Source organism: Pteropus alecto, unplaced genomic scaffold, assembly GCF_000325575.1.
Source record: "Pteropus alecto unplaced genomic scaffold, ASM32557v1 scaffold14, whole genome shotgun sequence".
Lineage (NCBI taxonomy): Eukaryota > Metazoa > Chordata > Mammalia > Chiroptera > Pteropodidae > Pteropus > Pteropus alecto.
The window spans coordinates 7,210,445-7,235,842 of NW_006436810.1; the positions used below are offsets into that span (position 1 = coordinate 7,210,445).

The following is a 25,398-nucleotide window of genomic DNA, read 5'->3' on the forward strand; positions in this document are numbered from 1 at the left end:
TAGTGTGGAAAGAGGGCCAAAGCAAATTCTGCGCAAAGATTTTTAGCTTGTTGAGGCTTGAAAATTTCTTTTCACTAGAGACGGAACCCAATCCTAGTGCTTTCGCCTGTGGCCACGGGATGGTCAGGAAATGACTGTGACAAATCCCAAATAGATTAGCCCATGGGGAATGTTCAGAGGAAAAACCCTGCTTGGATGTGGCAGTGAAGGGTGCACGACTCAGCTTCTGCCACTAATGTTGGGCCTATTACGTAAGGAAGAAAAACAATAAAAAACAGGGATGGGATTTCATCTCATCCAGAGTGTATGGCTTGGATTTCTCTGGGACAGAGCCAGTTCTGTCAAATGGGGACAGCTCTGGAAAGGAAGAGGGCTCAGAACTTCCCCGTAAGGAACAGACGCCTGCAGCCTAGACGGACACTGGCCTGTGACCTCTGCCTTAGGCTAGACAGTGCTTTCGTCCATAACCGGCAGGTGATTTTTAATTTTTTTGGTTAGGTGAGGCAACCCTTGGTTGACCTCACAGATTGCAAGGACCTTTTCAGTTTATAATCCTTTATTTTCATTTTATTTTTTATTTATTTTATTTTTTATGCCTACAGCACCTGGACTTCCTAGGTGGTCTCCCATCCAAGTACTTACCAGGCCGAACCCTGCTAAGTTTCCGAGATCAGACTGGATTAGGCTTGTTCAGGGTAGCATGGCCGTAGACAAGTGATTTTTTAAAGCTACTAAATCTTCATACAATTTTGAAAGGCCTTTTGTTACAGACATTTTCATTTTCGAACATACACAAAAGTAGAAGGATTATAATGTACTTACTACCCAGCTTTCACGATTATCAACATATGGACAATCTGGTTTTATCTATATCCCCACCCATTCTTGCTACCCCGTGGGATGATTTTGAAGATATATAACAGACATCATAATATTTTAAATATTTTAAAAAGATTTTTTAAATACTAAAATTCACATATAATGTTTTAATGTTGTCATGGACTGACCTTCGCAAACTTGCAAATCAGAATTAGATAAATCTGGTCAAATAAATAATTCTGCTTTTATCCTTCCCACCCCTCCACGCACCTTCCCCCAAAGTGAGTCATCTCAATCAAGAATAATTATGGAGATATTTGGACATCCCTTATGCCAATAGCATCATCTCAATTATGGGCCTGAGGTCCAAGAATTGTGAATCTGTGCAGGCAAATCCACACAAGCATGCTTTTCTCCCTCCCGGTTTGAAACCGAATAACCTCATCTGGTTTGCCATGCACATCTTTCATTTTTCACTGCCCCTGGCATTGGAAGGAAAACATCGCCTGTGTCTGGATTTCCTCACATGCATCACCAAGGCAACATCAGTTGTGAAACACCAGCATGATTACAGCAGAGATGTCTCTCTTTGTCTGAAAACAGAGTGCAGAGTTCTGAGGGACAGTGCTAATGGCGATAGGGTGCTATGCCTCACAAAGATGAAGGAACACGTCTCAATTTTTAGATCCACGGCTTTTTGGGCACTTGTGTTCGTTTGTGATTGGATCCTTGCTGATTTCAAAGATAAAACAAGATGATCTCCGTACATAAATAAAATTAACTAGGTAGGCCTGGCAGCTTGCTCAACCCACCTGTAGATCCATACTTGCTTGGTGCAGAAGAGGCAGTAGGAGAAGTAGGGTAGAGGCCTTGTCTTATTGACATAGTGTGACCAAAGTGTAGAGTCATAACCGGTGGTGTTATCCAGGATGAAGAATCCAGTTTTAAATTGTAAAATAAAGATCCTTGGGGGAAATTCTGTACAGAGGAAAAATTTAAAAGTTATAGGACTTTGGTATGTATTGACACAGGCCTGTGACTTCATTCCTTTGACTGTAATCCATACACACGGGGACCAGGGCTGGTCTTGATATCTACTGTATTTTCAGGGTTCACCACAGTGTATGTCACATAGGGGTAGTCAACACATACTTGTTAAATAATTGAATGAAGTACTTGGAAGCCACTAGTGGCTGTATCCTTAGCAATTGGTTGCTTCCTGCAGAACTTTTCTGAATGCTTATTGTGCACCAAGTATTATCCTAAGGCCCCCAGAAGTTATGGAGATGATTAAGTTAAAATTCTTGTCTTCAAGAAGTTTATGACTAAGGGTAGGAGAATGGTAAAACTACCTACTGATAAAGCCTCCAGATTCCGTTCAGGAGAAAATAAAGATTTTATCTTTGAAGCCAGCACGCAGTGGGAGATAAAGAAGCCTCTGGCACAGCTCCTGCCTGGACATAGCCTTCAGCCAAATGGTTTCAGGTGAGACTGAATCCATTCCTTCACATTCCGCTAGTATGGCATGAGGGTGACTCAACTAGTAATGGAAGTGACTCAGAAACTCCCAAATATAAAATGGTTAGCGGAGAGAAAATTCATTGAACTGGAAGAAAAGGTACATTTGAGACAACAAAGCTATAAGTTGTCTTAGCATCTCTTATAACCTACCCTCCGTCCCTGGGAACAAGCCATGCCTGGGTGTAGCTCTGAGGTTAGCTGTTTATTCCTCCTCACTATATCTAATTTCCACAAAATTGCTTTCTGTTTGGTCTTAAAGTCAGGTGACTAGCTTCTCCATGTGCCTGCTGGTTGATAAATAACCATTCTCATAACTAGGAGGTGCAGCCCACGTGAATGATCCCTAAGAAGGAAGGTTAGTGGTGAGAATTCCAGACCTGAGGCGGACTCACAGTTGGTGGGGGGCGCTTGGTATGTTGGGTTGTCAGCTGCAGATTCCCCTTTCCCTCAGAAGGTGGCCCTTCCCATCTCCGAGGCCCCTCTGTGTGGATGGGATTCCTGTCCCCACCCCTGACCCTCGAGTGATGGAGAGGAGGCAACTGTCTCCTGAGAACAATAACCAGATTCTTTGGTTTCACTGGGGATGTTTGGAATCGAGAAAAAGGCAAAGACAACAATAACAACAACAAACAACAAAAACCAACAAAAAAACAAAAAACCAACAAAAAAACTGATTTCCTCGAGGAAGGGATGCCTGTGAGCTGCCTATGTACTTCCCTGCGAAACGGGCACCAGCCCTCCATCCCATCTGACCATGGATGGGCCACCGAGTGGAACTTCAAGTCCAGTAATCAGGGAACCGAGCAGAGAAAGGCCCAGGGCGATGAAGTGGGTGTTGACGGCTCAGCGAAGACTAAGAGGAAGTGCCCCCTCTGTGGTCCCGGATTTTAACCTTGGTAGAAAGGTGCCGTATAGCTGGAGAAGCCAATTTTTTTTTTTTTTGAACACCCAAACCAAATCATATCCATCCAGAAGCTTCCATCTCACCTCGTGTGAATATTTACACATAAAGTGTGTGTCAATCTGGGGGGTGGCACTGGATCTCGGTTGCCAACGTCACCGTAGAATGAACTAGAAAAGAAAAATCGACTTGGCTGCCGTCCCTGGAAGCCTGTTTTGAAGGGACCTCTTTTTGAAATGTTTTCCAGCTGTTATTTCCTTTCTGAATAATCTGAGCCTGATTCAATTGGTGTGGCACCGTTCTCTTTTCCAGAATTTTTTTTTTTTTTTTTTTCAGGAGGCAAATTACCGGCATATGGCTCTCTACAGGCATCTACATGTTCCTCTGGTTTTGGCTGAGACTTTTACTGAACTGTAAATCAATGACCCAGTCGGTACAGGGGAGAAGTATTCCACATCACGTGGTCTTTAAATCACACGGAGTGATGGCAGTCCAGCGAGATGCTGTGTATTATCTCCGAATGCTGGGGGTAAAAGGGTTGACAGCTGTCCCCGAGCTGACTCAGGGCAGACCCAACACATTACTGCGTTTCTGTGAGGGAGGCAGGCGAGGCAGAGAGAGCCAAGAAATCCCATGGATTATAGCTAAAAACCTCAAAACTAACAGAACTTGACTCTGGAAACAGTTCCATCCTCATATATCATAAAAACTATTTATAAAGCAAAACACGACTCCATAGATACGACTTCCTTTCTGATTTAATCAATTCCCCACAGCTCCCATTCCCGGCGTGGCTGGCAGTGACAGGAGAGACGGAAGGGGAGAAAACGCCACAGAAAACAGACTGAGGGAGAAGTGAGAACTTAAAACGTACGTTGTCACCTTGCCAGCAATGAATGAGAAGCGAGTCTCTGAATTGCCTGGGGACGCAGGTGAAGAGACCGCATCGCACAGAACAGGAGGCTAATCAAGTTCAACTGAGTCGACGAGTTGCGTCGACTTCATTTCTGCCTTCCCATCTTTGGGAAACAGCCTCGACTGTCCCATGAGCCAATTCCTTAAAATACATCTCTCTCTCCCTGTAGACAGACAGATAAATACACACACATCTCTATCTACCTATCCACACATACACATCGTGCGCGTTCTGGAGAATGCTGACTAACGCATATAATTCCGTTTGTCTTCGTGGACTAGAAGGCATACTTCATGAGGACAGGAACTTTGTACCATCTCTACTCTATCCTTGGCCCTCCACACAATTTTACTGAATGAAGTGGGTAAGAATCTGACTGGGAAAATCCTACTGAAGGAAATAAGCAGAGCGATAAGAGTTAATGGCCAGGCAGAAAATTTCCTTCTTATACAGGGTTGAATAGTGTCCACCTCCTCCAAATTCATGGCCACTTGGCCCCTCAGGATGTGACTGTCTTTGGGAACAGGGTCTTTGCAGATATAATTAAATTGAGGTCATACTGGATGAAGATGGGCTTTTATCCAATAATTAATGTCTTTACAAGAAGAGAAAACAGAGACACAGCACCCACAGCATGAATAGCACGTGAAGACAGGGACATGAATGTAGAACGGCATGTGACGTCAGAGGCAAGTAATGCCAAGAGTTGCTGGCAATCACCAGAAACTGGAGAGAGGCATGGCGTGGTTTCTCCCTCAGGGCCTCCAGAAGGCATGGACCCTGCCAACCCCTCTTGGATTTGCAGCTTCCGGAACTGTAAGAAAACACATTTCTGTTGTTTAAGCACCCAGGATGTGGCACTTTGCTATGGCAGCCCGAGGAAGTGGATACACCTCTCTTCCTCACATCTCTACCAGTCCCCTAGAAACTCGCAGCTCACCTACAGCTGCCCCCACATAACCCTCATAGGTTTCCTTGTGGCCCCTACAGAGGTTGAGTGCAGATTCCCACGTAGCCACCTGTAACGTTGTATGGACCTGAGCAAGTGGTGACAACTGGCACACGGAGCTGGGGGTGTTTCTAAAGCACAGCAAGCTTTTTCAAAACTTTAGTGTCCTGGTTAGGAAGAAACCAGCCTCAGATCCTGCTGGGATTCCAGACCTGAGCGCATGAGGTGACCAGGCGACCACACAAATGGGATGTGCAGAGGCGGTGGGAAGCATTCACCCAGCTTTTGGTTCGTCAAGCTGTTCTTTAAATGAAGAAGCCTGGAAAGATTATACACGGTCTCCCAGATCTCCATCGGCTGCTGTTCCACCCCGAGCATCCAGGAAGCTCTTCTCCGGGAGGGCCGAGGTTGGTGCGGCTGTGGTGTGGACGCTGTTGGGTGCTGCGTGTGTGAGTGGGGAAGGCACGCACCAGGAGCCAAGGGCGGGGCCTGCTGGCTCGGGCTGCTCTTGGCTCTCACGGTGCTTCTCCTTCGGAGCACTTATCGGCTTGTAATTGCATATTTATGTGATTCATTTATTTTGCCTGGAAGGATCCTTGTCTGTTTTGCCAGGAAGTCCCAAGAGGACGGAGATTATGACATTTCTGCTCCCCATTGTGTCTGCACAGCTTTCAACAAGCGTTTGATAAATATTTGTCAAAGAAAGTGATGTATAAATACAGGTGCCCCTCAGGATGCTAAAGGCACCCTGAAGGGTGCTTAAAAGCCCTGAGAAGTCTCCCCCCTCATTATTACATGACTGCCTCCTGTAATGGACCCACTGATGAAAACACCCTTCTCATCTTCACATAAGGGACTTCAGCTACCAACTCAGGGGGCTTCCTCTCCCCAACTCTATTTATTTTACCCCACCCCCTGCCTTTTTGTTTTTCAGCTGTCGACTTCTTTTCACCCTCCACAGGAAACATTACGTGGAATTCTAATCCAAAGCCAGTTGAAGATTGAGTTGCTCGGGGTACAGTGAGAGGAAGAGGGTGGAACCCTAACAGGCCTTCCATCTGTGAGCTCCTTAGAAACCCCAGAGAGTACCTGTTTTGAAAGTCCCAGCCGGGAGTCCCAGAGGATACTCTCAGCTGGGGGACGTGGACCTCCGAGACTCAGAATTCAGAGGAACCCCGGTCTCCAGACCTTGACTCAGATCCAAATGTTGGGACCACACTCAGACCCCAGGAGGCGGCCTACCCAGAATGCAGTTTCCGGCTCTCCAGAGAATTGTCTCTCCCCATCTCTTTGTATTCATCTTGTAAAAAGACAACATGTTCCATAGGACCCGGTGTCAGGACAAAACACAGGACAATCACATAAGAAAAATAACTTTGTTATTAAGCATATACAATCTTATCGAAAGTACTTCATAGTATCACAGCCAGAACTATTGGAATACTAGCTCAGCTGTTATATGGACTTGTGATAATGAACAACATGGCTACTGAAGATGATGACCAGTCACTGGGAAATAAACACAGCACCATGACACACACAGGAAACTCCCCAGAGCGCTTGGGGATGAGGTCTCTGGGGATATATAAAGGAGTCTTTTTTACTACGATTTCCCTAAAGCAGTAATATTTGTTGAAGAAGCGTGTGAAGTCCAAGGGTTTCTGCTTTAACAATTATAGTCATTTTTTTCTCAAATGGAAAATTATTTTTTGATTTGTTGTGAAACATACGTACTGACTACGCCAGGAAAAAATTCATTTATTTCCCTGAATTCATTATTAATAACTTCAGATGGCTCCATTCTACTAGTTCTTTGGCCTGGATTCCTGCAAAGAAATGTCCCTTTCAGGAAGGTTATCCGGAGGATGTTAAGTTTGCACGATGAGGCTGCTGCCTCTCTCTGAGACAGGTTGGAGGGGAGAGAGGGATGGGGAGTGAAACCCAATGTATGATGAGGGGTTTGCTGTCAACCCAAGGAAATGTCTGGCGCCTAGTCAGAGAGAATATCGTGCCCTGTGTGCCCGGAATTAGGGCTCACATGGCCAAAGTCATGGAAAGGGAGCATGGCTAGAACCACGGGCCCTTCACCTAGTATGTGGTGGAGTACTGCCCCTCCCTCCACGCCAGAGCGCATTTATTATTCACCTGTTTAACTATGGACATACCTGTCTGAGTATATACAGTAGAAATGACCTCAGTTGATCAGTTCCTTCTGCAGTAGATGTTGAAATGAACACAGAAGATAGCATTCCTGTTATACCCTCATGCCCTTTGGCATAGAAAGCTGATAATTTCTTGGGAAAGGTGGGGGGATATTCTTAAACTAAAGTGTATGCCCTCCTTGTTCTGTTTTCCATACCAGATTTTCATTCCCATTGCTTTCTCCAAATTGGAGCAATCGATTATTAAGTCCTATTCACAAAGCTAGTTACCAGGGTGCAAAAATCTGAGGTCCACATTTCTGCTAGAAAGGTATGCGAAGATCTTTTTCCCCCTGAAAACATGAAGTGGCGTAGCAAAACTAGCAAATTTTACTCCCCAAATGGTTTTCCCGTTCTGTCTTGAGCAGATGGCCTGTTTAGACAGTGAAACAGTGGTTTCCTATACATAACTAAAAGATACACAGGAAATAACAGTGCATTTTTATGCCAAATATATCTTTGAAAAATATAATTTGGGCATACAGAGTACATATTTAGTCCAAGTTTTGAAAATCTGAGGATGAATAATTATTTTATAAATGAACCTGATCCAGGAGATTGAGATGATAAAAAACAGGTTATTGTGTTTTGCTAGTGAATATTATCTAGAATAGTCTCGTAAATCTCCAATATTACAACTTTCGACCATTCTTTTAATATATTTATCCTAGCTTCTGCACGTCAAACGTGTAATCTGGTTGCATCTTATGAGCATTTAACAATAAAGATTACATTTCTAAACACAGTTCACCATGAAGAAAAGGTAACAAAATTTCTCATGTTTTTTTTAAAAAAAATCAAAGCTGGATCTAATCATTTCTCATAGAGCAGTGCATAGTTTTCTTTAGCATTCATCCACTTACACCTTTTAAAGACTGTGCTCCACAAGCAGGCAAACATTAAACATGTTCCAGATGGGAATCGACAGCTGTGCATCTCTTCGTAAACCTGTGGTTGGTGAGGCCTTCTGCTGCAAAGACTGTATCCTAGAGAGTCTGAAGCGGGAAAGGAAGAGGCTAGAAAAGGAGTATTGAGAATGAACTTGCTTTCAGCTGTACCATTCTGGTGGACAGTCACTGGAGATTTTGCATGAGGAAGATATAGTGGAGTAAAGTATCTGTGAAAAACAGCCACCAGCTGACTGACTGGAGTCCTGTGTTTCTCATGGAAACGAGGGGAGGAAGGCTGTTGTCACTTGAGATTCACAGACAGAAGCCCTTCCTATCATTCTGAAGAAACCTGAAGCGTGGCATGCAAACACCAACAGCAGGTCTCTTTAAACGAGCTTTCCAAAGAGGACAGTTAAACGATGGAAAAGGAAAATCGCCAACCTCCCAGAATATAGGGGGAAATCACAGGTGGGAAATGGGAACCCTCGCAGGAGCAAACCCGAGCTGTGGCAATGATCAGTGGAGAGGTTCAGTATAAGGGTGAAGGTCTCCTGAACAGGTGGATGAAAAGCCATTCTGTGTGACATGAGGACATGGACTTGAAGAAACCTGTAAGCCACCCATCAAAACCAAGAGGTTCCCCAACCATCTTACAAAGGAGACGCTTCTGTTGTTCTCCTGGGTACCGACTCTTGCTGCTGTCTCTAAGGATGCAGGGAAAGCCTCTTCTGGAATCTGCCTTTCTCTGGGATCCAGAAGTGTATGAGCGAACACTGACTGAAGCAGAGGTTTGGGGATGTACCCCTTTCCCAACTGTGTCCCGCATTTTCCGGGGAACGGAAATCAAGGATCAAGGATAAGGCCTGTAAGAACTGGAACTTGGACTAACTTATGGAAAATTAAGGAAAAATGGGACTAGGAGCAAGAAAATTTCTACCAAACAAGGAGAACTATTGTTTTTCTCTCTCCACACCTGAGAACTTTCAATAGTGTGGTATTCTCTATGTTGACAAGCTTGGCTGATGCCAGACGAGGAAAGCAAAGTAGCCTGTCTCTGCTGGTCAGCGGGGACCCTGCCCGAGGCTCCCTTGCCCCCACACCAACAGCCCAAGCCAACCACCTGCTTCCAGCCCCGAGCCCCACTGTGTGCTGACTCAGCCGGGATCAAGGCCCAGTGGCGCCTCTAGACAGCTGATCAGAGCCAGCGAGTTCTGTACCTCTCTATAAAGGTCAGGCCCCCTTATTTAATAAATAACCTGTGATTTACCGAGCAAGCTCTCTCATTTGATATAACGGCTTTAAAATGTCCTGGCCAAGTAGGGGTCACTGTTCTCATGTGAATCAGGGCACTTCATTCACTCTGTTTTGAAAAGAGGATTTATTTCTACAGCTAGAGTGGCTTTCTTCCCTGAATAGGATAGTTATAGATAAGCGCGGCACGAACTCCTAACAGTCGTATTTGAATCTGGAATGTGGCAACCTATACGACAGTAAACATATGACTGTTATTTTAATCTCTTTCCTAATCTCTGCTCCTTCTTAATTCTCTCCTTTCTTTAAGAAAAATTGGGAAACTAGGTTGGACAAGAGGCTAGAATATTTAAAATCCGTTACATCGACAAGGAAAAAGAATGATGTAACTATGCATTGTCGTCTCGTCCATTTAACTGACGAGCCCTAATTTTGATTCTGAGGAGTCACGGTCTCTTTTGGAGGCACACGCCCGTGTATATATTTCATAAGTAACCTCACATTTCTTTGAGCTCACCTTGCCACTTTCCCCTTTTATTCTGTTAAATTTAAGATACTGTGATAATACTTAACTCAGAAATCCAGAAAATCTTGACAAAAAAGTAAAAGAGAAGTTCCCAAGGAGATGCCCCGACTGCTCTGGGAGAGAAGCAGAAGCCAGAGCATCCACCATTCAGTCCCTCATGCCCAGCGGGGGCCTCTGAAAATGGTATTTGGATGAAGAGGAGTAGAAAGAAAAGAGTAAAGATAATAAAAATGCATCTTTTCTAGGTCTCCGGTGGTGCGTGTGCGTGTTTTTTTCCCCCCGATGATGTAACTTCGGGTGTGAAAACTCTTCTCTTCCTTTGGCACAAAGATCCTGGGATGCGCTAAGGATCAAAGTCTCTGGGGGCCCCCAAGTCTCTCGTCTCGGTTCTTTTGGGGTAGTCGTCTCCAGAGCCGAAGTCCACGGTTTCCGGATAGCTGGAAAATTCCTGAGGTGAAGGGAACTCCTCCGCCGAAGAGTGAGTCCGGTGCCCGAACACCTTCTCCTGCAGCTCGGCGATGTCGTTGCGGATGTCGGCCAGCATGAGCAGCAGGAAGTCGAAAGAGCCAGGGGGTCCCTGTGCACAGGAGAGGAGTCAAAGCCAGACCACCACGGGGCGCAGCCTTTTGCAAAGCGACGGCTCTCGGGCGCTCCGCGATTTGCTAGTCCCGCTGTTTGCTGGCAGCTATTTAGTTGACAACTCTGCGCTCTAACTGGAGTCAACGGAAGCTCTGCCATAGATGGTGGGCGGGGGTTCCCGAGGTGCCTTCTAATTTCCTTCTTTCCCACGTGACCTATTCGTCTCTCTTCCCTCCTAATTCTAGGCTATGTCACCTCTTATAGAATGAAGGACCATGAGAATAACCCTCCTAGGTGACCTTCCAAAGACACCTGGAAGGCACATGAAGGTGTAGAGTAGTGGTTAAGAGGTTGGGGTTCTGCTGGGTTTCCATCTCAGCTCTGCCACTTACTAGAGAGTTACTTAATTTCTTTGGGTTTCCAGAACATGGGGATAATGACAGTCTCCACTTCATTGGGTTTCCTAGGGTTCCAAGTGATTGATGCTCAAAACTGTTGTCTTTTAAAACACGAAATTATAAAATGTTTATGAGGATGCTTGACTATAACTGCGACCTAAACGAAGTTAAAGGAACCTCTGTACTGCCTTAGAAACAGCAGGAAACTAACATAAAACAATACGGAATCTCAATTGCAATTGGAAAAAGAACTCCAGCAGCTTACATCTGCAAAGAGTTAGTGATGCATATAGTATTTTGACACCATTTAATGCTCCCTGAGGTGTGGCAGATCAGACAGCATCTGGCATTGCACAGGGAAGGAAACGGACACCCAGCGGTGCCGAGTGACATGGCCACGATCAGAGAGCTGACAGGTGGAAGGGAGACTGGAATCCAGACTTCCTGCCTTTAAGGCCAAGGCTCTTTGTCTTTAGAATAGTGATGTATGTAGTATTGTGACACCATTTAATGCTCCCTGAGGTGTGGCAGATCAGACAGCATCTGGCATTGCACAGGGAAGGAAACGGACACCCAGCGGTGCTGAGTGACATGGCCACGATCAGAGAGCTGACAGGTGGAAGGGAGACCGGAATCCAGACTTCCTGCCTTTAAGGCCAAGGCTCTTTGTCTTTAGAAATGACACTGACCTTTTCAAAAGTAAAGGAGTTGCTTGACTTTTCTGTGCTTTTGGATACCACTGATTTCCATTTTTAATCTCCAGATACCACACATATATGCAGCTAATTTCTTCTCAGTGGTCCCAAGCCACCCTGCATGTCTCTGCATTTTCTGGAGGGGTTGGCCATCCGATCTGCTAGGGCCATAGTGGTGGCTAAATTCTTAAATGTTCAGTTACAGCTTAGCCCCATAGAGTTCTTTTTTAGTTTCTTCAGATGTTTTATGACATACCTGAAAACAGACTCATGGCATACTAGGGTTCTGCATCTTAAGACATTCCGAATAAAGATTAGCCACAATAAAAGAAAAAGCGACAGAAAATGAATTTTTAAAATAAATTCCAACCAACGGCGGAAGACCTCTGTGATTATCTTCCTAACCTCCTTGACCTGTTCAGTGGGCCGAGCGATGGCTGCAAGAGGCTGGCTTTTGCTAATAAGGCCAACTTGCAGGCTCATCAGAGCTGTAGCCAAGAATATTCCCACTGGGGATGCAAGACAGATGGTGCTACTCACTGGAGTCCCTCTGGGTCCAGGTGCTCCTCTCTCCCCCTGAAAGCAGAAAGGTCTGGGTTAGCTTTCTGGACCACGTGGATGCCGCCACCATAGGTCTCTTTTTAGATACCCACCATAACTGTCTTCCCACACAAAACACAAATATTTTCTACCAGAAACAACATAAGTTTGAAGCTGGACTCATGGGACCACTTATTTGAATAGAACTACTTGGGTCAAGTGTCTCTCATTCCGATTTTTCCCAAGATCATATATTTTCAAACCAGATCTGACGAGAGGAATGCTTATATTTCCAAGCAGTGTGTGGAATAATTTAGGAGCTTTCTAAAGTAACTCACATGGACTTTATGAGGCAAGTAGCAGGCAGCTCTCAAAGTAAAACCACCTGCTCGCACAGAACGAAACATCCCCCATTCTTGACTTAAACATAGCAAAGAAATGGGGACACACACAAAATAGCCCTGCAAAAAGACACTGGCTAAAGAGAAAAACACGTGTGACTATGAAAACACGGGGGCTTGTTTAAGGTTTATGGAGGTCATCTCGCTTAGGAGTGGCTTTGGTCGTTGTTTCTGTTACCGTGGTTGTTTCGCATTTTAAGGAAATTCCTTTTTAGATTTTCTTCCCAGTTTTGGTGGGGAACTGTATATCCAAAATGTGCTTGAGTTTTATTGAAACTGAGGAACTGTAGGCTTTTAAGGACCACGCATAAGACTCACCTTAGAACCATCTCTTCCTGGTGCACCTGGTGGACCCTACGAGACAAACAGGTCCGGTTTAACATAAGGAAAAAGCAGGGGACAAGGACACAATTTCCTCAACAACAGTAAGGGGATCTCTGATAAAATACTGACCACAGGGCCCCTCCGGCCTTGCTTGATGTGGGACAGATCAGGAGATGGTCCCATGGGTCCCATGGAGCCGCGTGGGCCGGGCTGCCCAGGGGGACCTGGCACTCCAGGAAAGCCGGGGCTGCCCTTCGGTCCTGGCGAGCCTGTAATCGAAGAACACCTCGTCAGCTCCACACCCCGCCAGGACAAGGCTCTGGCCGACCAGAGTCTGCAAGCCCTTTTAGCAATTTCTCTTTGTGCTCTGCCCTTTGCATCTCCACTGACACATCCACTGAGGTGTCCCACAGGCATTTTAAACTTAACACGATCAAAACTGACTTCCCCATCTTCCTCTCTTCCATGAACCACCAGTCACTCATCTACTCAAGCCGGAAACTTGAAAGTCTTCCTATAGATTTTTCTATCTCTACAATCTCCTTATCCAACGAGTGACCAGTTCTTGCACACTTTACCCCTTTTACATCTCTCTTTGATAACTGACCTGTTTCACACCTCTATTCTCAATGCTGTTTCTAGGTGCGGCCTGAAAGAACTTATTCGGGAAGGGGACCAGATCTCCCCTATAACTGCTTTACCAGAGACAATATCTTACCTTCACTTATACAATCAATGAGCTTCAGAGATCACTATATGTCAAGTGCCTTTAAAAGGTGGGGCTTTGATGTGCAAATGGGAGCACATCATACTTAACAGTGGGGACCACAGTGGGGACCACAGAGTGGCCACGCCCTCACCACCAAAGCCATAGGATTCCAAGCCAGTGTAGCATCCTGTGTTGGTGTCCCAATCAATCATAGGCCTTGGGGCTGGACTTTTAGGTAAGGGTAAAATAAACCTTATTATTTCTCTAGCTGCCCTAACGTATCTCAGTGAAGGGCAGCATAAACCAATGCTGGAAGTACAGAGTGAGAAAGAAACAGGGTTGGAGGAGAAAGCGAGGGCAGACGCCAATGCCAAAGCTAGTCCTCCATCACCTTCTGCTCCATCAAGGACCCTGGACAGCTCAAACCATGTTAGAAACCAGATGGCAGAAATGGAAAGGAAAATCCAGCAAGTCGTTTATTAAAACAAAGACAGCCAATTGCTCTCTGGTCCCTAGTTTGTCCTTGTAAGAGTGATATGCAGACTGGCCTGGAGATGAACTTCCCGCAGGGAAGCAGAGTGCGAGCGTTCTCCCAGGGAGGGGTGGAGAACGTCGCACTAGGAATCCACTTGCAGGGTGAGAACCACATCCACTGAGAGCAGCAAGAAGCTGCCTCTGTGATGCATCTGCTGGAGAAAATTCCACTCCGACCCAGAGTGTCTCTGGCCAAGGGAGTGAACAAGAGGCTAAACCTGGCCCAGTTCTTGCTCTCTGTGCAGACGGAAGCCCAGGCCGCCGGTGTTTGATGGAAACCAGGAGATCGAGACAGAAGTGAAGAATAAAAGACATGAACGGCGTGGGAAGAATTCTGAGCCTTTGTTCTTGCTGACCTTCCAACCTAAAATCTGCCTGTGTCCTTCCTGTTTGGACAGATCCTACCGGCTCGTCCAGCTCCAACCCCAAGTCCGCCAACACCGCAGGTTGCTGTGGTCTCTTCATTCTTTAAGCTCCCACAGCAGGAAGCACCGTGCACTGACTTAGGGACGTGCAGAGAGTGTTATAGTTTATTTGCTTTCACTCTGTGTGTCTCGTCTTCTCAATCGGAATGTCAGCAGGTCACGCACAACATCTAGCACACTGCTAAGCAAAGATCATGAGGAACGGGGCACTGCATGTTTTAAAATCGTTTGCTAACACTAATTTCATTTCTTTTAACGGTGTTAAAAAAATCTATTGATCTATCTATGGAGAGAATCACAATAAAATACAAAACATAACTAGTTTTTAAAGTTATTGTATATTTCCTGATGGAATGACAGGCTATTTGGTTTTTCGTTTTGTTTTTTTTAATAATAAGGGTGAATCTCCAAAACCAATATGCTGAATGAGAGAAGCCAGGCAAAAAGAACACAGGATATGAGATTCATTGCTGTTAAGTTTTAGAACAGACAAAACTATGGTGATAGAAAGCAGATCAGTGGTTGCCTAAAGTTGGGGATGTGGAGAGGATTGTAAATGGGCACAAGGGAACTTTTTGGGGTGATGGGAGTGTTCTATATCTTGATATAGATAGAGCGTGATGGCTTGATATAGGATGTATACATACATGTGTCGAAACTTGTTGAACTGTAATTTACATGGGTACATTTGATTGTATAGAATGGTAAGGTTGACTTATAAAAATATACATAGGTGATGTTTAAAATGAAATAGATGTACGTGTGTTCACAAATAATAGGGGAAGAAGGGAACGGGACTGGGGAGGGGTGGAAATGAGGCTGGCCGTCAGCTGTTGGAGCTGGGTCATGGGTCCATGCGCTCATCACACGATTCTATTTGTGTTTATTAATGTTAAAAAATAGTTTTGTTTTGTGTCTCCGTAACTTAACATGATCTCTAAAAATCTTATCCAAGTCTTATCCAGGACGATGACCTTTTCCTTCCAAATCACTGTTGGTTATGAGGGTTTCTCAGGGTTGGGGACCCGATTTCCCAAGCAAGGCCTCTCTCGTCGCACAGGTCGGGGAGTTCCCTGGACTCCCGCTTCTGCTCTCATCCATGGAAGCTGAAGAACTCTGTCTAGTCCCCACTACACGTGAGCTCATGGCAGGCCTTGGCTGGTGACTTTATTACCCTTTGATGCCCTTCTCTGCACTCACCGGGAGGGCCCTGGTCCCCAGGCAGGCCAGGAGGTCCTGGAAGGTAGGCATTGGAGGCCAGCACTTTGTTGTCAGTGATGTACTTGCCCAGGTCAGCGGCACTGTTGGGGAGCAGGGCAATCTGCAGAGAAAAAAGGGACCTCGGTCAGGAAGCGATGGCTCCACTCAGGGAGGTTCTTCACACTTGCACTTACATTGTTTGCAGAGGCTGCAAAGCCCTTTCATGATAATTTCCCTTTATCCGAGCCAGCTGGGGCTCAAAGGGCCTGCAGAGATCCTCCTCCTGAACCCAGAGGCCTTCTAGTAAAAACAACTTGCATGAGATCACTCAGCTGGTTAGTGGACAAACCTGAGCAGGCTCCAGAGTGCTTAGACATCACCACTACACTCATTATTACGTCATCGATACGACCTACCTGTTTCAGACTTTCTTTGTTAATTACCTATGTCTCAAACATTTATTGAGTACCTACTATGTGCCAGGCCCTGTGCTTCATTCTAAGGTGACATTAGTGACCAAGACATGATCTCCGCTGTTAAAGACTTCTCAGTCTTGGGAGCCAGGACCAAGAATGTGGCTTATAGTTCACCTGCATGCTCAAGTGGGAAACGGTGACTGCGATGGCTTAAAATATGTCCACAATTTTTTGACACCCCTATCTTCAAAAAAATGGAGGCTAATTTCCCACCTTCAGCATGGGCTGGTCTTAGAGACTTGCTTCTAATGAATAGAAAATGAGAGGAGTGCCAGAGGGTGACTTCTGAGATGAGGTCACAAAAGGCACTGCGCCTTTCTCTTCGCTCTCTCTCTCTCGGATTTTAGGGGCTCATTCTAGGGGAAGCCAGAGGGGTTGCACAAATGAATGACCTTCGCATTCCCAAGGTCAGGTAAGCTGCGAATCTGTGAGGCCATCGGTAAGAGCTGAATGCTATGAGTCCATTTCTTCACTGATAAAAAGGAACAATTAATGTCCACCCTCAGGGCTTGAGAATTAAATGAGGAAGTGTCTACCTGGCCAGCACGGGACCTGGAACAGACAAAGTGCTTGATAAATGGTACTCTAGTCTCTTCCAAGAAGCGAATCCAGGCATGCAAAATCCAGTGGAGAAGGGCACGTTTCTGAGGGTCAGAGCTACCCCCAGAGGACTTACTCTGGATCCTGAAGTCTTGTAGGAACCAGGGGTCTCTGCACTTCTCTGAAGAAAACTGCATTGTCCCCACGTCCTCTGGGATGGGGCAGCATGAGCTAGGAGGAGGTGCAGGATGGATCTCGTCCTTGCCCTTGCAGTGTTCTCAGGCCCTAAACCTGTCTTTGGATCTGAGCCTCCAAGAGAGGCACCAACTACCTGCGCATGGCCAGAGGCAGCCAACTGCCACTGTGACAAAGCTGAGCCCTGTGAGGTTCGACATCAGCACAGGGCACTGAATTAAAAATTGTGCCCAGCTCTTCCTCTGAGACTCGTATCAGCTCTTAATTATAACTTCGGGGAGCGAGAAACAGAATTGCACATTGATTTGAATGACTGGAGTTTTCTTTACTTCCGCCTTTGTGGGCAAGTCAGCATCTCTCACTTCTTACTTCCCTCTTCAGGGATTTCCTCCTCGACCCCAGTCGAGTTCTGCTGTAGCAGAATGAAGCACACACTGTCAACGAAGCCACAAAACCACCCCTGGGGGTCAGGGCCGGCACGTGTCTTTCATGATAAGGAACTCCCTATCCAGGACTGGAGCATCTGGCTTGACAGCAAAGCAGGGAAATGGACTAAAAGATAATCATGAGATCTTGAACCCCCAATCCCAGGCCTGAGAGGAGTGTAAGGGGAACCACGAAATAATTCTACGGAACTGCAGCGAAGACATCAGCCTGTGGATGGCGACAGGGAGCCCTGGGCAAGTTCTGCTGTCCAAGATGACCTTACCTGACTTCGGAAGGTCCTTGGCCTCCTGCGCTAGTGCCCGTTTCTGAGCATGGCCGTTTCCCATGCTGGTTCTAAAACACGGCATTGATGGAGACCCCTGGCCAAGGTCTCCTCCTGCCAAGTGGCTGCTGGGTTTGGGACCCACTTGGTTCAGCTTTAGAAACTGATGATTTTTTCTTAGTCACGGAGACAAATATTCTTGCCAACTGAAGAAATCCAATATTAATGAAAAGCAAACATCGTGCTAATATGTGGTTTGCACTTTGCCAAACAACTTTTACCTGATTCATTTTACGGAGAACAAATTCCTTCTCCTGCCAGGTGGCTGCTGGGTTTGGGACCCACTTGGTTCAGTTTTAGAAACTGATGATTTTTTCTTAGTCACGGAGACAAATATTCTTGCCAACTGAAGAAATCCAATATTAATGAAAAGCAAACATCGTGCTAATATGTGGTTTGCACTTTGCCAAATAACTTTTACCTGATTCATCTTACAGAGAACAAATTCCTCTAGCTGCTCTGCATCGTGCCTGCCCTACTCCTGTACCCCATTAGCCTCTTAATGGAAGCACTGGGATTTTTCTAAAAGGTAAAATCATGGGAAACCAGAGGATTTTGGCCGTACCCTCGCAGGCTGGCATGAAGACCAAGTAGAGCCATGAGGCCAAAGGGTTCCCATCTCTCCTGCTCAATCTGCTCACAGGCCTGCAGGGCACAAGTCAGATTCTTCGAGGTCAAGGTCTTATTCTTGCTTCAGCGGCCCTAGGTGGCCTATTTGAACCTGGGATGTTCCCCAGACTAGAGCTTCCTCCAGAGTTTTTTTTTTTTCCCTTTCCTTTCTTGGAGTTCTTACTGAAGTCCATCCAGCTCAGGGCATGAGGATGCTCAAAGGGCAGGAAGCCCAGAGAAGCATTACCACTGTCTTCCAAGGGGTCCCCTCGGTACCCCGGCACCCTGTGCCTGTACTCCCAGAAAGCTGAGCGGCCCTTTAGCTAGTTTTAAAATCCTTGGGTAAGGACAGCCTCGTGTGTCCATGAACTATGAGATTTCTGAACACCCAGTGCTTTCCTCCATGCTTTGAGGAGACAGTGGGCCCTGAGGCTTGCAAGGAATGGCACTCAATTCCCCTGGGGACGCAGTAGGGGTGACCATCAGAATTAAAATCTGGTGCAACCTGAGCGTCAGCTTTGCGCAATTTCAGGTCGGGGTTCATGGTTCAAAGTCACCACCAGGACCCAGCTGTGTTTCAGGAGTTTGTTTACAATGGTGCTGATGTCACTGTGTCACCGCAAGTGACTGCTCCAACCTGCAAATGCATGACTGTGGTCCTGGGGTAGAACGAGAGTGACCAGTGAAGTGGGGGGGAATCTATAAGCAAATCTACTACTCTGACTATGGGGCAGAGGGCCAACACCGGCAGCTGAAGGCTGGTCCAACTTTATCATCTGCTTCCAGTGGAAAAACTTTGGCATTAGGTGATTTACAGTTAGGTCTCAGCCCAGCCACTTTCTACTTGTGAGATCTTGGGTGAGCTACATAACCTGGATTTCTTCACTTATAAAATGAGGATCTTGATATCCATCCATAAAGGGCTGCCGAGAGGGTGAAAGTGATGTGTTTACCGCACCTGGCCCAGCGCTCAGCCTCGTAGCTGCCAGCACCAGGCTCACCGTGGAAATGCTCTGCCTGGGGAAGATCTTGGCTCTAAGCAGTTGTGTGACTTCGGGTGAGTCCCTTTGCCTTTCTAGGTTCTCAGCTTCACGTCTACAAAATAGGAGGTTTGGACCAGATTATTCTGTCTTTGGATTTGAAATTTTGCAAGCAAGCCTGGAGGATGAGATCTGCATGCGAATGGCATTTAGCGATGCTCCTTCCTGCCCTTTCCAGCTCTCTTTGCCCCTCTGTAAAAGTCAATACTCTGGCTTCCTTCAGCCCTTCTCTGCGTTAGCAGGAGTGGACAGTAAAGGGCATTGGTGTTGGGGGAAGCTGGCCAGGATCCCTGGCTTGACCTGCTGCACAAACACAGCAGAGGATGGGATTGTGGGATGCAGGTGTTTGGGAAGAAGGTCACAGTAATGTGAGAAAAGTCCATAGTTCTCCAGGATTCCAATCAATGGAATTATGAATATCATTAACTCATATTAATCTTTGTAATAAAGCATCGACTTCACGGCGCTGTTGGTATGAGTCAGTCAGATGCTGCCTGTAAAGTACTTTGTAAGGACATGTGATTAAGGTTATTTATTTGTAAACATTTACAATGCTCTTACTGGGTGGTAGGTATTATATTAAGTCCTGTATAAATATTAACTCATTTGATCATCATGAAAACCTTATGTAGTAGATATTACTGTTATCCCCCTTTTTATAGAACTGAGGTACAGAGAGGTTAAGTAACTCACCCAGGGTCACACAGCCAGCAAGTGGTGAGACTTGGAACTAAACTCGGCCAATCTGATTTTGGAATCTGTCTGCCTAACCACTATGCTAAGCTGCCTGTCTTAACATTATTATTAATACTTGGCAAAGCAATCTAAAGTCACTTTTTACATGGATTAGTTTTCCCAACAATCCTGAAAAGACTCATTTTCCAGAGCAACTAGATCAAGGTAGCAGAAGAAGTCAGAACCTACTGAGAACCTGTATATTTGCCTGGCATAAAGGCAGCACTGGAGCAAGTGAATGCAGCCATCAGGTCGCAGATCTGCTCGCACGTCTGAAAGCTCACTGACCTCTAACTTCCGAAGTAGCCACTGCCTGCCCGCCTCCATCTGGCAGCTGTTGGTTGACTTACACCACTGGCTTGGTTTCGAGATAAGACAGTAAGTTTATTTAAGGCAGGACTTTATTCCATACTGCTTTGTATTTCCTCATCTTCCAGCCCACCACAGGGCATAGTAGGTGCTCAACCAACCCTTCCTGAATCGTTATGCGCACTTCCTTCAACTGCTCGGCAGCGACGCCACTCTCAAATCAAACAGGCCCTGCAGCTGGGGCACAAGTGACTTTAAAAAACTGGCTCCTTGGCTCGAATATGTCGTCTGTGCTCTGATGGGCCCAAGAGCCCTCTCTGTGAGTTAAAGGATGGGTGGCTATCCCCACTCCTCCCTCTTTAGCCAAATCACCCATATTTTCCTCTCAAACCACAGAAGAAATTCTGGATGTGGAGGCACTGGGGCCTGCATACCATTTAAAAAAAATTTTATTGGAAAATAAAAGCGCAGAACCTGGAAACTCTGTAAAACAAATCTGTATCTTACCAAATCGTTACATGGTGAGCATCCCTTTAGTGGACAGCTAAGTCTAAAAACAAAACTTTGCAGCTGCCAGAAGCCTCTCCATGCACCCAGGCTCAGTCAGTCTCCTCCTTCCTTCCCTGCACCCAAAGCGACCACTATCCTGATTTTAATCACTTCCCGTGGTTTAAAAAATAACTGATCACCTGATCACCCTGTGCATGCCTATACACTATGGTTTGGTCTTGCCCGTTTAAAAAAAAATATGTCTTTTAAGTTTCTTTTAATCTGCAGGTCCACCTCTTATATATTTGTTTGCGATTTACCCACTGAAGGACCCAGGCCCTTTGCCCTGCGGAGTTTCCCACAGCTGGGGTCTTGCTGACCTCACCCGACATGTTTGCATACTGCTTTATACTGTGGGGTTGGCCACGGTCCAGGACACCCACCTCTTAGCCAACGTTTATTTGGGCAGGTGTCCTATGTTCTTTACTGAACAGAACACCTGGCATCAGCAGTAGAGAGATGAAGTTAAAAACCGGCTGACAATCCCAGCACCGGCACAGCAGCAGGATGAGAAGACCTAGGGTTTAGGTCCAGCCTGCCTTGCGGCCAGTGATCTCGCCTCTCTGAGAATAACAGCATCTTTCTCACACGGTCATGGTGAGGATTAAATGAGATCCTGCACATAAAATGGCTTTATGAACTGCAGAAGGCAACACATTCCAACAGGCATCTTTAAAAATGAGCTGCTTCTTACAACGTTCCTTGAATGTCAGCACTAGCTCGGACTTGCCAGATGCATCCGTAGGAGAATTCAGGACAAGGCGGACCAACTGGGTGAGGGCTACTGGAGCACTAAGCAGTACCTGGAACTGGATGTGAATGGAGCTCTATAGCGGGGTCTTTAAGGGTGACAGGTGTCGTGACACAAAGTTTTCAACTTCTTAATATTTTTTCTTTCACACAATGTGAAGCATTGCAGAGAGGCTAATGGGAAGCCAGATGGTGATTTAACAACCGAATTTTTGAACAACTTGTGAGGTTTAGCAGCACTGGTCCTAAAGGTCTTCCAGGCTGTAAAGAGCTTCCCCATAGCTCTCAGCTGTTAACCACCCAGGAGAGGGAATGCAGGGAGGCTTTAGGACTGAGTCATTGATCCACTGCTTCCCCCAAATCCCAATCCTCTGGCCTACGAAATGAAAATTTACTTCTTCCACGAATCTTTTTTTTTTTTTTTAATTTGCCCAATGAATACTAATATCAGTCCAAGTTCAACCTGAGGATATCTGTGTGGGATATACTGATATCTATGTGTTTACAGTGATAAACTAATAACTAATAAGGTTTTCTGCCTAGTATCCCTATTGAATCACAAACTATTTAGGATCATGAGGACACATTAGGCAGACAGACAGACACACAGAGAGACAGAGACACACACACAATGGCTGTGAAAGTTCACAGATCGTCAACAAAAACACACGAAAGGCCTGCAAAGCCATCCTCTTCTCAGCCTATCGCTCTGCTTGGTTCCCTGGTGGCTGCGCTGCTCATGAGGAGCTGCCTGCATGTCTGTTGGCCATGGAAAAGCAATATTGTCTCATGCTTACCCTTTTGCCCTTTAGAATACTAGATGCTCAGCAGATTACAGACACCTCTCTGAGGTACTAAGAGCCTCGAGCGAAAGCAATTAAATAAACAAACCAGTAGTTTATGTTTTTCCAGCGTAAGTGCAATTTCCGAGTTGCTGACAAACTGGTGACCTGACAGCCGGTATAACAAATGCCATCGGTCTGGGCCAGGACAGTCGTTCAAGGAATCAGGTCACCAGGTCTATCACAGAGGTATCACTGACCTCACACCAATGTTAGCAGGAATCTGTCAGGCATTCGTGGGAGTCTTTTATAGTCCGTCCTCTCCCCCATGGACACGAGGTACACAGAGCCCAGACAAAGCACAGGCTATCATTCTTAAATGTGAAAAATAAAGCTGCTACAGAAATGTATCACCAGCTCATGGAAGTTTTTGGAGAAGATGTTCTCTATTGATAAAGTATAGACAAAATATTAGAAAATTAGAATTGCCTAGGTCTGTCCCAGGGTCATGTGCTTGGACATTCATTTTACAAAAAGTCACAACGGTCGTAGCTCATCCTCCACAGCTTCACGACGTGCCCCTTACCCAGTGGTTTATTTTAATAGTCACCTAATCGGTCCCCTGCTTTTGCTGTTCTTCTGCACTTTAGAAGGACATCTCTGGGGGGCGGGCAAAGCATTCTAGTCTAAGCCTAGTTGGCACCAACCGCAGTGAATGCTCAACAAGGTCCTGGATTTCTCGGTTTCTAAACACTCTTCTACCTTCTGTCCGCCAAACCCTCCTTTTATTTTCCGTGACTGTTCGAACACACCGGGCACGTACCTTTTGCTTCAGCTGCAGCACCGTCTGCTTCATCTGGTGAAACTCCTTGCACGTGGCACAGCAGGTTCCGGCTCTCACCGTGCTCTCGGACTTCTCGTCGTGCCCTGGGAGAGGAGACAGGCCCCAGTCCATCTGGGAGGCCGGAGGCTATCCAGCCCCAGAGACGGCATCACAAAAGGCAGACCTGGGGCAGGCCGAGTGGCGGAGGAACGTGCGAGGGATAGAGACTGGCGATTTTATGGTTTTTCGGGTCACCGGCAGCACGTCCCGGGTCAGGGGAGAGGCAGAGGGGGGCCCTGCTACACTTGGGGCTCAGCTGTTTCCATTTAGGCATCCCAGCCTCTTCCTCTTTCATGTGTGAAAATGTAAACCCCGGCCCTTTTATCAGTGCCTTTCCAGGAGGCAGGCTGCATCAGCGTGACATGATTTACATTCTCCTCCAAGGGCCCATGTTCACACGCCATAAATCATCGCCAAGCTCAGGCACCGGGACTCAAGTGCAGGGCTCCCAAAGCTGATCCTTTTCACCCCTGATAATCCAGCTGTCCAAAGCGAGCACGGCTGGGCCAGGTGGGGTCACACACAGATCAGGGCCGGGCATGACCTCGGAGATGTGAAGCTGGGATGGAAAATGTGCCAGGAGCTCCGGACACGCCACCCTGGGGGGCACATGGGACAGGCCCTGGGAAGGCGCTCCGCTGTCCCCCAAGGAGGGTTATCTGGTAGAGCACTGGGAGCTCCAAGGACTTTTTTGTGAAGAAAGAATGGGTGAGTTAAATGGTGACGTGGCCAAGATTACAAACAGCTCTCATCTTGCTGGCACTGAAAAGGGCTACAGACACCTGTGTGCTGGGCAACTAGACACGCGGGGTCATTTTGCTACTGAGTAGGTGCCGACCACCAATGTCTGTGCCAAAGGTGGCAGTGGCATGGGCCAAGAGTGGGGGTGAGGGGGTGTGCAAATGTTTTGTTGGGGTGGGGGCAGGGCCGTTTGTCACCCAGGGTAGTGTAAACCTTCCTAGCTTAGGAGGCTGGACTACTCTCCGGTATGTAGCCTCAAGACAGTCAAGTAACGTCTCCTTCGAGTCGTTTCTTGCGCCTCTTGTCCCATGTGCTTTCCATTTCACTGTTCTTCTCTTCTGGGAAGCCCGCTTCGCCGTCTCCGTTTGTGGAATCCTACCAACTAAGACCAAGTTCAAGTGTTCCACGAAGCCCGCCCTCTATCTATAGAGGTGCTACAGTCCTCTGAGATCAGGTGGCATTTACCACACGTGTCATGCAAACGGCAGGTGTCCCAAGCTTCCCTGTGGAGGAGCTACTATGGCCAGAGCGTGAGCCACCTACAAACTGCAGTCGCTTGTTGGTAGCACACATAGTGGGTGCTCAAAAAGCATCTGTGGAGGGTTAGAGGTTGAGCTGTCCCTTGCCGCGGCCCCCCTCCCGCCCAAGTTCATATGTTGAGGCCCCAACCCCCAGTGCCTTGGAATGTGATATTTGGAAATAAGGTCATTACAGATGTCATTAGTTAAGAAGAAAACATACTGGGGTGGGGGTAGGGGTTAATCCAGTATGACTCATGTCCTTATAAAAAGGAGAAATTTGGACACTGATGCACACAGAGAACGCCACATGGAGATGAAGGCAGAGATGGAATGATGCAGCAGAAGCCAGGAGACAGGCCTGGCACAGTCTCCCTCACAGCCCAAAGAACCAACCCTGGCAACACCCTGACCTCAGACTTACAGCCTCCAGACCTGAGACAATACATTTCTGTCCTTTAAGCCACCCACTTGGTGGCGCTTAGTTGTGGGAGCCCTGGGAAGCTGATACGTGGATGGGTGGGCTGGGCGTCGGAGAGCACCATGCCCAGGTGAGCCTCCCTCATGCAGGCCAGCTGATCTCTCCCACAGAGTCGGTCCCCTGCCCGGTGTCTGCATGGCGACCGGTGCTTTTGCTGAGAAGTGAGAGGGGGCCCAGGGACAACTTGGTGGCTGAGATCTCTGACTACCCACCTGCAGCAGAGTGGTGGGTGGTTCAGAGCT

At 46.7% G+C, this 25,398-nt stretch overlaps 1 protein-coding gene and 1 pseudogene across 1 annotated transcript in view; both read right to left on the reverse strand.

Moving 5' to 3' along the window:
- Window positions 1–593: 593 nt before the first annotated feature.
- Window positions 594–712, reverse strand: LOC112481293 (annotated as a pseudogene).
- Window positions 713–6,073: 5,361 nt separating this feature from the next.
- CCBE1 (collagen and calcium binding EGF domains 1) overlaps window positions 6,074–25,398 on the reverse strand; it is a 188,105-nt gene continuing 168,780 nt past the window's right edge. Inside the window, exons 6-11 of the mRNA XM_015590791.2 lie at window positions 23,357–23,460; window positions 15,780–15,900; window positions 13,041–13,180; window positions 12,906–12,941; window positions 12,187–12,222; window positions 6,074–10,551 (exon numbers count right to left, since the gene is read on the reverse strand). Coding sequence (XP_015446277.1) covers window positions 10,318–10,551; window positions 12,187–12,222; window positions 12,906–12,941; window positions 13,041–13,180; window positions 15,780–15,900; window positions 23,357–23,460 — 671 coding nt within the window. The 3' untranslated portion in view covers window positions 6,074–10,317. The remainder of the gene's footprint in view (window positions 10,552–12,186; window positions 12,223–12,905; window positions 12,942–13,040; window positions 13,181–15,779; window positions 15,901–23,356; window positions 23,461–25,398) is intronic.